Below are 15,122 nucleotides of genomic sequence, written 5' to 3'. Positions count from 1 at the left end.
AAGGAGTGGGAAGCGTGGGCTATTTCAAGGCATGGTGATTTTACTACTAATAATGATTACTTTTTATTTTGATCATCCTCAAAGTTAGAGTGGTTTGGGGAAGCTACGGCCATATTCTTATTAACTCTATCTACCCACCCATCTTTCTCCCCCAACTTCAAGGATTTGTCATGTGGGGAAATTTGTGTTAATATAATAAGGTACCCCAAAGTTGCTGGAATGCCCTAAAGCTCTGAAATGGAGCTATTTTTCTGGAAGTTGATGTATTTACCTGCTGACCACAATAAGCCAAGGACTGCAACAGATCCACCCAGGACAAACACAGACAGAAGGCAAAGACATCCCACGTCACTGCAGACAGTTGAGAGTGTGCCAAACTATGCACACCTTTGTTTTAAATTTTCTATACAAGCTTGGCAATGTTTAGGGAAAATTACAGTAACATTACCAGCATCAAGTCCAAGATTAGTGTTTAAACCTAAACCCCACACTCCAGAATTGACTTACTGCAAATAAGACATTCAGGGTTTCTCTTAAAATCCCTACTGAAGTTTTTTGTTTTTGTTTTAATCACTGCTGAATCTACACCAAGTTACACAAACTTCCTAATAGAAAAATGTCTGTGACAGACAGAATTAGTGAACCACTTTCTGAGTAGATGAATTTTAAAATGTAGATGATCATTCTATATCCTTAGTTTTGGTTGCCAATGCAAATGAGTCAGAGGATTTGCTTCAGACACTGAGTTAATTGTGTAACACTACAGTGAAAAACGCCATTGGAGAGGACTTGCTGACCTCACAGTCCAAAAAAACCATTTAAAAGATGTGGAAACCAGATGTTTCAGTCACATTTCAGCCTCTGCTCTGAGAACTTATCCTGGACAGCCCCTAACAGGCTATTACTTCTCTACAACTGAGATATGATCATCTTAGCTTACTTATTTGTCCTGCTGTGGGAAGAGGCTCACGGATGGGGATTCAAGAATGGAATTTTTCATAACTCCATATGGCTCGGTAAGAAACTTCACTCATGAGCTTCTTGGGGACGTTACTTCTTTGAATTAGTGGAGAAGTGAATTGAAGCAGGAAACTTTTTTGTTCTGTTCAAGACTGATGTTTTCAAAGAAAATGCTGAGGAAAAACAGCTTTTAGAATGCATGTGCCTTTTAAAAAAAAACTGTTCTTGCCTTCTAAAATTAAAAAATAGTTTTTTTTAATAAAGTGAACTATTTAGTAGAAAATAGAAGTTAATATCTATATTCCATATGAGAAAATATTTTTCAAAGCAGATGTGATGGTATATAGTAGAGAAAGTTTAGCAAAATAAAAACACCATATTTTGTTTTTACTTCAATGCATTTGCATTCAGATTTCATAGCAGGTAATTATAACAGAAATGTAACAGGTAAAATTGGAATATACAATGACTTTATAATCATTTGCCTGTGTACTCTGACCTGTAATGTATATCTTGCTTTTTCCAAACATCTTTTGACTAGCTTGATGCAAAGCCAGCTTGTAATATAAAACAAATGAAAAAGGCTTGTATTTCTGAATGGAGTCTCACCACTTTGATTCCTTTTGTTTGACCTATCCATATAAATAATACTTTTCTACCCCTTTTGTTAGACCAGGAAAGTTTCTTTTGTTGTTTTGTTTTGTTAAATGTAAGGAATGACCTGCACCTAACGTGACTATAAACAATAGACCAAAAAAGGCCAAATAGGGAAAACCCAAAATACCCTGTATAGTACTCTAAACAACACTTTCTCATGACACAAATTAATGTTGCTTTATGTTCATTACTGTGTTTGATAGTGAAAAATTTTTGAATTACTCGAGAAGAAAATTGACAAATTCTTGTATAAAATAAAGAAATACAGAGAAAGCAAAATTAACCTAGATCTTGTTCTAATGCTTGCTAAGCAGCACATGGTTGTGGAATATTTTCCCTTTCAGCATGTTTCTCTCTGGTAATAACTGCAGCCATGCGGATTTCATTAAAAAGCTCGATTTGCAATGCACCGCCTTGCCCCCTCTTTCTTCAGCTTGAGCCAGTGAACTAGTTTCGTGCTGAACAGTGCGATCCATTTGGCCAAGATGGGGTCTGGGACTTTTTCGAGGAGTGAACAAGTCTCTTTGTTTATTTTCCTTGCACATTACCAATCTTAGGAAATATACACACATTTGTTAGAAATGGAAAAAACTGCCATAAAGCTAGTATGAGTTAAATCCGCATGCATAAACCTTGAAATGCTGTCAAACTCTCTAATGATCAAGCATTTTGGTGCTGTTTTTTTTTTTTTTAAAGTGATGCTGTATATTACAAAAATTGAACATGGACAATAGAAGTTCTGTCCTAGAGGTAGAGAGGAGCACACCCAAATGTTAATAGTAGGCTGCAAATCTGAGGCTCAGGGTAATTGCAAATTGCTTCAATCTCAGACAAATTATTGACCAGTCAGCCTAACACAAATTGTTTACAGTTGGTTAGGTCAATATGGTATTAAAAACTATTTAGAGAAGGAAGAGAATTGGATAGGAAGGCAGGAATATGCTAACAACTAGCACGAACAAGGTACTTCAAATTCCGTCTCAGCTCCCTAGTAAAACGAGAAGGTCAAAGTAGGGGACCGCTAAGGTTCATTTTTAACTCCGGTATCTGCCAGTTCCTTAAATAGTAATTACTATTCCTTAAATCGTAATTTTTTTTTAATAACAAGGACAAGACACTTCAACTAATTTACATAGATGGTGAAAATCAAAACTGCACAGATAAGCAATTTTTTTCAGCCATTGTACTGAATCTAAAAAAGAAGAAGGACAAGTAACATTATCACGAGCTCCTACTAGGATTCAGAAGTTATGCTTGCGGGTTTTAATGATTTATTTATTCCCAAAATAGCTATCATTATTCCCATTTGATAGAAGAAGACACCGAGGTGTAGGCAGTAATTTGTACAAGGTTACACAACTCGTCCAGTGAAGAACCAGGAGGAGAAACTAGAGCCAACATGCTACTGTTGTCCTATGCTAACAGAAAAAAAAGTAGTGGTTAAATACTCAGTTTTAATGAATGACTAGGGACTCTAAAAATGAATAAATTATTATTCCTTCTGAAAGGTAAAACTTTTAAAATTAGGACTCATTGTACAAAGGATCATCTTGGTAGTTTAAAATTCTGAATTGAGGAATACTTTCAAATAAATGTGTGCTTACAATTGTCAAATATGTACCAGAGTTCTCAACTGCTCATATGGCAAAATAATAGGAAGTTTGTCACTCTTTCAGGAAAAATGTAGAATATTAGTATTATTTAATGAATTTAAAATGATAGCATATACTTTTCTACCATGTAAGTTACTATCTTATTACTAGATGAGTTCTAGTACCAAAAATCTAAGAAAAATTACTGGGGAGAAAACTTAAAATTATTTTTCAAAAACCTCTCTGTTAATTAATTTTTCCCTATGAATGTCATATTTTGATTAGGGAGTAAAAGACAAGGAAATCTTAGTTTGAGAAACATTTGCAGACATTAAAATAATTCCTACTAATAAAGATCTTAGTCTATATTCTCAGGGAATAGATACACTTTTAACATTTTTGATAATCTCTAATATGGTACATAAGTAAGTTCAACATGTCTCCCTTCTCTACTAAAAGCCTTAGTACTCTTATACTTCAAAATAAAAGTACTTCCATTGCCCACTAGTGTCCAAGTTGCCTGAGAAGAGGACTTGATCCACAGTACTTAGTAAACCTCATGGTATATTCTCAAAATAACCAAATTGGAAACTAGCGAAAGTTTAATTAATGAGGCTTTACCAATATGAAGAACACCTGAGCAGTAGGTGACTTTCAAACAGGAAGATAACTTCCTGTATTAAGGAAGATAACTTTGATGTTCCTTGTGTTCCCTGACCTATGAGCATCAGATTGACTAAGGTCTTCAGTGCATAAGTGCATATAACATGTAAGAACAGGATCCCTTGCTGTCCAGAGAAACAGGGAAGGTGCCAAGCAGCATCTCCTATTGAACTGTGGGAGTGTCAACTTTAGCTTGGGGAAGACAGTGAGCAATGACATTTCTACTACTACTGGATTCATGTCTTGCTGCATGCCAAGGAATATGTGTTCTCATCGGAAATGATCTTAATGGTGGCTGATTGTACAGGTCAGGGTACAAAGACTTAACCATAATCTGATAGTCTACACAGAACGATGACAGTTAATGTTATGATTATCGTCCTGGAAAAATTTTCACATTGTCTCTATGGCAAAATGTACTCCAAACTCAAAACAATTTAAACAGTGATCTACTGGAAGACAACTCATTTATGACTTACTTCCTAAAATATGCTGGGAACAACATGTGAACTAAAAAAGACAAACCAGATAAAGAATTTAGCAACTGGTAGCTCGGTGTGCCCAATTTTTTCTCCGCTGTATTTGAATCTTTTTTTTTTCCTTAACGCAGTATTTATTTGCTTTGGATTCTTTAAACCTTTCCTCAGTTTTTGATTTGTTTACTAAATTCTCCATTATATTGCATTAGTCATTTCCCTCAAATGGATATTTTGGATTATTTTCCTCCATCATTGTGAGCCTACATAATGGATCAATTTTCATTGGTTTCTTTTGCCTTCACCTCCTTTTCCCCCCTATTGTTTACCTTTCCAAGTTTTTATTTGATTTAAAACAAAGCCCAAAAAAGTCAAAACTTTGTCACCTTTTGATAGTTTAGAAATACAATGTTGTCTTACAGCTTTCATTCAGGCCATCAGTTCAGAAACATAATTTAGCCTCAAGTTTCTGCTATGTCCCCAAATTCCCCTCATTCATATTTTTTTTCAAAGCTTTCTAACAATGAAAACTTAGCCACCCGAGGCCACTGACCCAGGAAACTCTTTGGCAGGAACAATAGCTGACGCAATCTTTTAGATGAAGCCACAAAATTTCCCTTGTTCCACAAGAATGGATCATAGCATATTTACAACATTTTGTGAATTCACAGAACAAGCAGCAGGTGTGTACCACAGAGAAGCTCGGTCTGGCAAATACAAGCTCACCTACGCAGAAGCCAAGGCAGTGTGCGAATATGAAGGCGGCCAACTCGCCACCTACAAGCAACTAGAGGCAGCCAGAAAAATTGGTAACTAATTTGACAGTGATTTTCCTTCTTTTTTACCTTTGGTGGGGAAAAAAAAATCCCTTCTTTTCTGTAACCCCTTCATAAGATTTCTCTCTCCAGTCCTTCCAATGGTTCTCTAAGCCCCTATGACATCTCTGCTCTCTGGCTTCTCCCATCTTCTCTGCCTAGAGCCAGTGGAAAGTTCTTAGTGCTAGCAACTTATTTGGGGTCACAACCCATTGTGAGCTAATATAATAGAAGTCAAAAAACAAAGATATCATTATCTCAACATCATTTTAATTCCTCATTAATTTTAATGCCATTTCTATTCATTTTTAATACTGTTCTATCTTAACTTCTGAATATGGGTTTCCTCAGCTGTTAAATGTTACTATGTTGAGTTTTACAAAGAAATTTGATTGGTAGAAGAAATACTGAATTTAGTGGCTTTTTTTTTCAAAATATTTTTTTAAAGATTTATTTATTTGAGAGAGAGAGCGAGCAAGCATGCCCCCCATGCGGGGGAGGTGAGGGAGGGGTAAAGGGAGAGGGAGAGAGAGTGTCCCAAGCAAACTCCACACTGAGCACGGAGCCCCAGGCAGGTCTCCATCTCACAACCCTGAGATCACAAACCCAACCAAAGCCAAGAGTCAGACACTTAACCCACTGTGCCACCCAGATGCCCCTTTTTTTCCCAATGTCTTTAAGGTCAGTGGGAGAATGCATTTGTACTTTAGGATCACAAGGAAGATAAGCAGGTTATAAGATGGCAGGAAGAAGAAACTAAGAAGATGATGTCAGGAGACCTGGTGCAAACACAGTGATTAACTAGTGCTAGTTCTTTCTTTAAAAAAATAAATAAATAAAAATGCACCATGACCATCTCTCCTGGTGGTTTTACAGGTGGATATATAGGAGAATCCAAAAGGCCACCCCCATTCAGAACTCTCTTCTCCATTGAAGAAACCCCTTTGCTGATTAAAAAAAAATACCTGGCAAAGCTTATGCTATTATATACATATATATAAGCTATATATAGCTTATATAATATATATAGCATATATAATATATGCTATATATAAAATATAAAATATAGCACATATAATATATGCTATTATTATATATTACTCAGGATAAAAATAAAACTGTTCTCTAAAAATCCCCAAAGTCTCCCCAGCACATTGCTCAGTCTAGACCCACAGGGCTGTGTGTAACTGGAACGCAGTAACTAGAACAATGGCTACAAAGGCTGGGGCCATTACTGGCTGTCCTGGACCTCCAGTAAAACCACTCTTGGATGGCAGTGGCAAATATTTAAACATCCTCTGAAGCTGGGCAAGGAAAACAGGGCCGAGGCTTTGTTCAAAATTTATGAGCACATGTATCCTTATTCAAATTTTTAAAAATATTAGCAAATTTTTTTTTTATTTGAGAGAGAGAGAATGAGAGACAGAGAGCACGAGAGGGAAGAGGGTCAGAGGGAGAAGCAGACTCCCTGCTGAGCAGGGAGCCCAATGTGGGACTCGATCCCCAGACTCGAGGATCATGACCTGAGCCGAAGGCAGTCGCTTAACCAACTGAGCCACCCAGGCGCCCCAAAATATTAGCAAATTTTAATTGATCCTGAAATAGAAACTAATTAAATTATCATTTGAGGCACACCTGGGTGGCTCAGTTGTTAAGCGTCCGCCTTCGGCTCAGGTCATGATCCCAGGGTCCTGGGATTGAGGCGCACATCGGGCTCCCTGCTCCGCGGGAAGCCTGCTTCTCCCTCTCCCTCTGCTGCTCCCCCTGTTTGTGCTCTCTCTCTCTCTGACAAAGAAATAAATAAAAATCTTTTAAAAAATTATCATTTGAAAAAAAATTGCCTTCCAGGATCGATGGTAATTTCAGAAATTATTTCATGGCAATAGATAGGTCAATGGTGAAAAGAAGCCAGCTCTGAACTTGGATTGTTTTCATATCCATGGTATTATGATTTCCAGTCCACCTGCCTCTTTTTTTTTTTCAAGTAAGACGTCATTTTCTAGTAAAAGTCAGATGTTACATTTTATATGTATTCAAACCCTATTTTCTTTTTTAAGAAAAGGGTTTTTCAACAAAATCAAAAGAAAACAGTTTTCCCTCCTTTTACATACCTGGCTTTGGGCAGCTGAGAAGGGGCTGCTTTTGTTAAGATGACCTTCACTCAGCTGAGGGGGTTTACCAGTTAGCCCATAATCCTTTCCTTCTCTTGCAGGATTTCATGTCTGTGCTGCTGGGTGGATGGCCAAAGGCAGAGTTGGATACCCCATTGTGAAACCAGGGCCCAACTGTGGATTTGGAAAAACTGGTATTATTGATTATGGAGTCCGTCTTAATAGGAGTGAAAGATGGGATGCCTATTGCTACAACCCGCATGGTTTGTTACAAATAGTAATTTTCTCTTTGCCGAAACAGTTACATGTTACCAAGAGGTTATTAGATATAAATGGTTCCTTCTCCCAGAGATAAATCAACTTGGTGATGATGATTGTTCATAACAACAACGATACACGGAGTGATTATGCTGGGCCAGACCCCGCCCTGCTGCTCCTCTTCCACAGTCAGTATTCACAACAACTCTGCAAGGAGCTGTTGGTATACCCGTTTTAGAAATCAGGAAATTGAAAGTCTAAGAGCTTAAATAACTTACCGAAATCAGACATCCAATAATTAGCAGGCAGGTAGGATCTCAGATTCAGGTCTTTTCTATGCCACGTCTTTTTCTATTCCCGACCACAAAGGGAAAAAAAAAAAAAAAGCAGTTTATAAATTTGTCACGGTTAATTAGCTAAAACAACAAAGTGATATTACCAAATGTTAACTGTTCAAAATTACCCCTTTGATAGAATGGAGGAAAAAAGAGACAAAATAAACTCTTCCCCTAATTTCTTTTTGTGCATTTTTTTTTTTTAAGATTTTATTTATTCATTCGACAGAGAGACACATAGAGAGAGGGAACACAAGCGGGAAAGCGGGAGAGGGAGAAGCAGGCCTCCCACAGAGCAGGGAGCCCGACACAGGACTCAATTCCAGGACCTTGGGATCACGACCTGAGCCGAAGGCAGATGCCCAACCGACTGAGCCACTCAGGTGCCCCTGTGCATAAATTCTTAAACTTCCAAACTAAGCAACTCTCACTCTATGGTTTGTTTTCACAATTATATACTGGATATACTAGTTATTATTATATAGTATATTTTTATTCATATTTGCCCATGGTTCATTGTAGCTAGAAAAATTTTAAAGAGAAAATTAATTCAACATAATGACTATAAAGAGCTATTCTTTGTTCATGTTCTTGGAGGAAAAAATAGATTGTTCTTTTTGGATGCATTTCCCCCAGAATGATACTACAAAGAATTATAATGTGTTACCAAGTCTGTCTCCCATTTATGATCACAAACATCTTCAGGTGTTGTCCTGTTTCAATCTGCCTTATAAGAAAGCCCCTACAGGGCGCCTGGGTGGCTCAGATTGTTAAGCGTCTGCCTTTGGCTCAGGTCATGATCCCAGGGTCCTGGGATCGAGTCCCGCATCGGGCTCCCTGCTAGGCGGGGAGCCTGCTTCTCCCTCTGCCTCTGCGTCTCTCTCTCTGACTCTCATGAATAAATAAATAAAATATAAAAAAAAAAAAAAAGAAAGCCCCTACAGAGGGATGCCTGGGTGGCTCAGTCGGTTAAGTGGCTGCCTTTGTCCCAGGTCATGATCCCAGGGTCCTGGGATTGAGTCCCACATCGGGCTCCTTACTCAGCAGGGAGTCTGCTTCTCCCTCTCTCTCCCTCTGCTTATGCTCTCTCTGTCAAATAAATAAAATCTTAAAAAAAAAAAAAGAAAAAAGAAAGCCCCTAGGGAGAAGTTACAGTGAGTTATAGTCAAGTTCTAGCATATTACTATAGAATTTATTATTCAATGATATTAACCATTGGAGAATAGTTTCTCATGTTTGTAACTAACCTTTATCTCAAAATAATGTGTATTCTAAGTAGAAAAGAATTTTGCCTAGAGCCATCATCTATTCCCACTTAAGACAAAATATTAATAAATATGTATAGTGCATTTATATAGGGCTATAATTTTCAAACCACTTTGACATACATTAAACCTATGTTATATTTAGTTCTATATCTAGTTATTGTTAATAGTTCATATATCTTCTTTTCCTCCCTCTTCCTCTTCCTTTTTCGTCAGTATATTTACACAAGCAACTTTCTTTTTACTCTCAAGAGTCACTTCTATTTCCAAGTATATTCTCTGATTCTTCCTTTGCTTGATAAGCTTTAGGATCTCTGAGCATCTATTCAATCATTTCCAAAGGTCAAGATTTAGGGGAGAGAAAGAAGTGCTAATGGAAAGGTTCTTAGAGTATTTCCTTGCCCTTTTATAAGGACGCCACCTTAACTTACAAATTTTTATAAATTGCTTTTGTTTCTCATAGAGGCTTTTTACTCTGGGACTATTTGTACAGAATCCTGGGAGACTTGTTCTTACTCAGGTCTCAGCTTACTTTTGGATTCAGTGACATGCTGATTTTTTAGGATGTGGTGAACCTGAAGGGGACTAGGGGCCGCCTGAACTAGCACTGGGAGAGGAACAGTTCAATGAAAACTAATTGGAATGAAAAAACATAATGGTATCAAAAAGATACACCAATGACTATCAATTAATCAATAAAATATAGAGCTGAATAGCTAAACAAATTGTTCAATATTTGAATTGTTTCCTAATCTAATGGAATAGACAACAAAGATAGGATTATATGGGACAGAGCAAAAACTGGCACTGAACATGCTTATGTACACGTATAAACTATGTATCATATAATATTTAACAAGGCAATAAGAACAGCTTACATTTTGCATAACACCCTGACATTCTCTTCCATGTTACTATCCTTAGAATAAAGCTGTGAGGTAGGTAATGGGAGAGGCATGATTATTTTTACTTTACCAATGAAAAAACTGAAGTATAGAGTGGTCACAGAGCTCAGACTAGATCCCTGACCTTCTTCTGTCACTCCCCTGTCAGAAATTCTAAGATCCTCTTCAGCCCTGAGGGAGATATGCTTCCTTACCTTCTATGGCATTAGGATTCTAACACAATTTTTTTAAATAGCTCTTTTAAAGGATAATATTCTTGGAAAAAGCCTCTGACTGATTCAGTGAAAAATGTTTTCGAATGCTACCCACAGTCACCACCACCACCATTCACATTATTTTTGAGTTTCTAGACTGTAGACACTTACTTGATCTGAAATTAAAATTAACCAGGGGTTTTCCATACTTTTCCCTCCAGGTCACACTATAAAATCACTGGTTCTGGCAGAGGCTGTTTGATTGTTTGTTCTCATACCAGGTTATAAGGCATGGCAGAAATCTATAAAATGATAAATGACTTGAAAAAAACAAACATGAATGTCTCCATCAAATCCTCAAATACTAGGATTGAAGTGTTAGTTTAAAACCAGTGAAAGGAGTATAGAATGATTATAAATTATTCCTTTTAACTGGATTATAGTGACCTTCAAGGTCCCTTGTGATCCTGAAATTCTATAATGATTTTCCAAACAGAATTTATTGGATTCATTATTCTAAATGTCCAAGTCCATGAGGACACAGTGTTGACACCACAGGACAAAATCCCAGCCATCTTGATTGGGCTGTTGGTAACAGGGGTACACATATTCATCAAAATACATGAACATATACCCATGAGACTTGTACATTCTTTTTTTTTTTTTTGGTGTACATTCTTTTTTTTTAAAAAAAATTATTTTTAAGTAATCTCTACACCCAACATGGGGCTTGAACCCATAACCCCGAGATCAAGAGTCGCATGCTCCACTGACTGAGCCAGCCAGGTGCCCTGAGGCTTGTGCATTCTAAGCTGAAAAGATAAAAAGCAAAAAAAGTGAACAAGAGCACAATTATTAAGTTGCTATTTTTTTCTTGTTATTTTATTTTTTAAAAAATTCAGTCTATATTCATTTGAAAGAATTTAGCAATGAATAATGAAAATATTCATTTATCCTTTAGCTGTAAGTATATATATTCAATATTTCATTAAAAGTAATAAATAGGCACTAAGAAGTACATATCAGTTTAAAATAGGGATATTTTTTCTAATGCTTTCTTTCTTCTCTTTTTTTTGTTTTATCCATTTCAGCAAAGGAGTGTGGTGGTGTCTTTACAGATCCAAAGCGAATTTTTAAATCTCCAGGCTTCCCAAATGAGTACGAAGATAACCAGATCTGTTACTGGCACATTAGACTCAAGTATGGTCAACGTATTCACCTGAGCTTTTTGGACTTTGACCTTGAAGATGACCCAGCTTGCTTGGCTGACTATGTTGAAATATATGACAGTTACGATGATGTCCACGGTTTTGTGGGAAGGTACGTGTTTCCCCATTATTGATTTTCTAGTATTTCTACTCCCCTACAACACCATATCTGTTTTTAGCAAAGATTTTTCTTAGTATGTGAAGCTGCTGCATGTTCTTATAATTAAAATAGTGACAGCTGCCTTTTGATTACTGTTAAGTTGTAAGAATTAAATAGTCTATTTAAAAAGACTTCAGGGTGCCTGTTTGGCTCAGTCAGAAGAGCGTGTGACTCTTGATCTCAGGGTCGTGAGTTCAAGCCCCATGTGGGGTATAGAAATTACTTAAATAAATAAAACTTTTCAAACAAATAAAAAAATAAAAAGACCTCAGTATTTAACTAACAATAGGAGAAAAAAGACACATGTGAATTGAGAAATCTGTTGGGGATTTTTAGGTATTCTAATTTCTATCAACCTCCTAAAAATAATTATAAATTCAGTAATTACTGTCTTTCTTCTGTGTACAAAGTATTGTGCTAAGCATTATGAATGTAAGAATTAAACAAAGTATAGCCCCTTCTCTCATAAAATTTACCTAAATGTACAATGGATATCTTCTTTAAAATAGCTTTCGTTACCATAAAAAACAAGTGCTCCTTTCCTTAATATTTCTCCCTTGGGTTTTCAACATGCTGGGACACAACAGATCTGTGTTGCCATCCTGAATCTTCAATATAGTTTAAATTTTGAATGTCTCACAAAATATTACAAATCAAAGCATACCTAATTATGTGTTTTATTTATTTAACCCCCCACTTAATAACGCATATCTGAGACTATCCATTATCAATAGACTATCAGTTATCAATTTTCTATCATCCACAACAGTAATTTAATGAAAGAAAATGGTAGTGAGGACAATTAAAAATGATAGACTCAGTAGTTTGTTGTGACTTTGAAATGTGTAACTTAAACACAAAGAGAAAGAAAGGCATTTCTTGCATACATGAACAACAATTTTTGGAGGGAAATTGTTTTTGCTTTGTTTTATTTTGCTTTCTGGCTGACGGACTACTGCTATAGAAAAAAAGTACGAATAGTTTTAAAACATAGTCTGAAGAAGAGATGAAGCGGGGTTGGTGAAATTAAGAGCAAAGTATTTGTTGAAAGAGTGGACATCCTACCTTGAGAGTCAAGATGATATTTTCATTCTAAACCTAGTTTCAGAAATCAATTACAGCCCTAGGTAAAATAATATACTGTTTTTTAAAAGGTTTTCAATAGACTAATTTGTTATTTATTGGATTTATATTATGTGATAAATCCTTCCCTTTTATGTAATGTACAAGGGAGTTCCTTTCAAGTCATAATTCAGATAAAAATCAATCCCTCTTGTAAGGTCCAACATAATTTTCCACATTTAGATCAGTCTACTCTAGAATTCAAATTAGTAGTACCATCAGCCATACACCTATTCCTCTTTAACCGTGAAGAAAACTGATTAATCAGAATCAAATTTAAAATTTTTCCAAATAGATTCAAATTGTCTACTACACAAATAGTTTTGCACGTATATAGAACAGAAATGCCACATATTCTTTTATAAGAATCTCATTTATACTGTGAGGTTATTTGACACAAAAAACTTTGTTTTAATCCCTCTTCTCCCTTACAAATTCAAGTTTAAAAAAAAATAAAAACTTATAAAATAATAGGAAAACGAGCCATTACTTAGGAAAAATAAAGCACTTTAATTACAGGTCAGAGCTGCTTGCAATAGCTGTGTCTTTTGTGTGACTTCTCCTTTTTAAAAATTCCCTTTCAGATACTGTGGAGATGAGCTTCCAGAAGACATCGTTAGTACAGGTAACGGCTCTAAATTGAGACGTAGGACTATGATTTGTTTTTTCATAGTGTCACTGAAAGTGAAGAACCCAGTAGTTATTACTATTTCCTTTTTAAAGTTGAGGGAACCACTGGCACAGATGTAGCTTACCAGTTTGTAAAATGCAGTGTTTATACTTAAAGACTTATGCCATCTCCTTACACCAAAAATGTGTAGACTTATCAGGTGCAGGAATGCAGTCTGAGATGGTCTTGCACCTGCAAATCCCTGAATATTGCTGTAGGTTATGACTTCCATAAAATGTGGTTAAAAACAAACAAAGTTTTTCATCAATAAAGGATTGAAAAGTATTTTCCGAAGTATTAAAGTTGTTAAAAATACCTTCTGTCACTGAAAAAATTTTACATCACACTTAACTGTATTTTTATCTTAACACAGCATTCTCCAGAGTGTTGTGAAGAACAGTTCTATGAAACATTTTTAATAGGTGTTGCATGAGAAAAGAACACTAAGGTCAAGTGAATTTGGGAAACATTGGTTTAAACAATGTTAAACAGGTATCTTTATTGGATGATGTCAGAGAGCTTTTAATATGCTAATTATGTATAGTAAATCTCAAAAGGCTAGCTATCGTTGGCGATGTGTTCCAAATCTTTTTAACTCCTGCCAATTACTTTTGTGACTTTGCACCATGCAATGTACCTCAAGAAATGAGTTTGTAGTCGTATATATTTATTTCCATAAGCAATATCACTGCCATTGCCCCATACCACTATTTTCTGGCTAAGAACCTTCACTTTCTTAGGTGTTTTTCTTTTTTAATTTTTATTTCCATCCTCAGCACTAGTAGTTGGTATTCTTACTTGCTCTATTTTTCTTCCAAGTCATAAAATTATCACAATGTTTCTGCAACTAAAAATAACAAAATACACTGAATTGTAATTTCTAAGTGGTCCTTAAGCTCAGATACCACTAGCTAAATTACTCCCACACCCTAGCCTTGAAGTGCACAAAATTCTCATGAAATTCTCATTTATGCGTCAAAATTACAAGATATAGAACTTCTTATTCAATCCTTGAATGATTAATTGCTTAAAAGTTATTCATTCATTCTCTGTTACAATCTCCCTAGTAAGGGCAGCCTACTAAAATGTTTATCTCAGGGTGCCTGGGTGGCTCAGTCGTTAAGCATCTGCCTTCGGCTCAGGTCATGATCCCAGAGTCCTGGGATCGAGCCCCACATCGGGCTCCCTGCTCGGCGGGAAGCCTGCTTCTCCCTCTCCCACTCCCCCTGCTTGTGTTCCTGCTCTCGCTATCTCTCTCTCTCTGTCAAATAAATAAATAAAACCTTTAAAAAAAAAAGACATTTAAAAAAAACCTGTTTATCTCATTCTTTTCTTGAGAACATATTTTACATTAACAGAAAGTTAAAAGAAGACAGGAACCATCCGTAGGAGGTAGTTGGGGGATGAGAATCCTATTTAAAAAAAAAAGAAAGAAAAGAAAGAAACAGGGAGAATCAAAGCCTGAAACTTGACATTTTTTCTTGTTTTGTCTAAAACAGAAAAAACTTACTTTAAGCATAATCAAATTAGTGTTTTTCTAACACAACTGCAAGAAACTGAAAAAAAAACAACAACAAAACCGCACAGTTTATTATTCAAAGAGAAACAATCAACACACAGAAGAGAACACAGTTAAACAAAACAGCCAAAGATTTAGCAAAACAGCAAGAGGAGGAAATTGATACCAAGAAATAGAAAAAGATTTAAAATACATTTGAAGTATAATCCTAC

General features: G+C 36.0%; 2 protein-coding genes across 2 annotated transcripts in view; one reads left to right on the top strand and one right to left on the bottom strand.

The window, feature by feature from the left end:
- The window catches only part of NMI (N-myc and STAT interactor), an 80,476-nt gene extending 72,644 nt beyond the window's left edge, over positions 1-7,832 (bottom strand). Inside the window, exon 1 of the mRNA XM_081814457.1 lies at positions 7,811-7,832. The gene's annotated coding sequence lies outside the window, so the exon portion shown is untranslated. The remainder of the gene's footprint in view (positions 1-7,810) is intronic.
- The window catches only part of TNFAIP6 (TNF alpha induced protein 6), a 15,562-nt gene continuing 1,268 nt past the window's right edge, over positions 829-15,122 (top strand). The window contains exons 1-5 of the mRNA XM_006734373.3: positions 829-1,016; positions 5,020-5,157; positions 7,376-7,537; positions 11,323-11,551; positions 13,306-13,346. Coding sequence (XP_006734436.1) covers positions 923-1,016; positions 5,020-5,157; positions 7,376-7,537; positions 11,323-11,551; positions 13,306-13,346 — 664 coding nt within the window. The 5' untranslated portion in view covers positions 829-922. The remainder of the gene's footprint in view (positions 1,017-5,019; positions 5,158-7,375; positions 7,538-11,322; positions 11,552-13,305; positions 13,347-15,122) is intronic.

This window comes from Leptonychotes weddellii, chromosome 3 (assembly GCF_054177405.1).
Source record: "Leptonychotes weddellii isolate Sample4059 chromosome 3, ASM5417740v2, whole genome shotgun sequence".
In the NCBI taxonomy this organism is placed as follows: domain Eukaryota; kingdom Metazoa; phylum Chordata; class Mammalia; order Carnivora; family Phocidae; genus Leptonychotes; species Leptonychotes weddellii.
The sequence above is the reverse complement of the archived record's forward strand: the minus strand, read 5'-3'. Positions and strand labels throughout refer to the sequence as shown.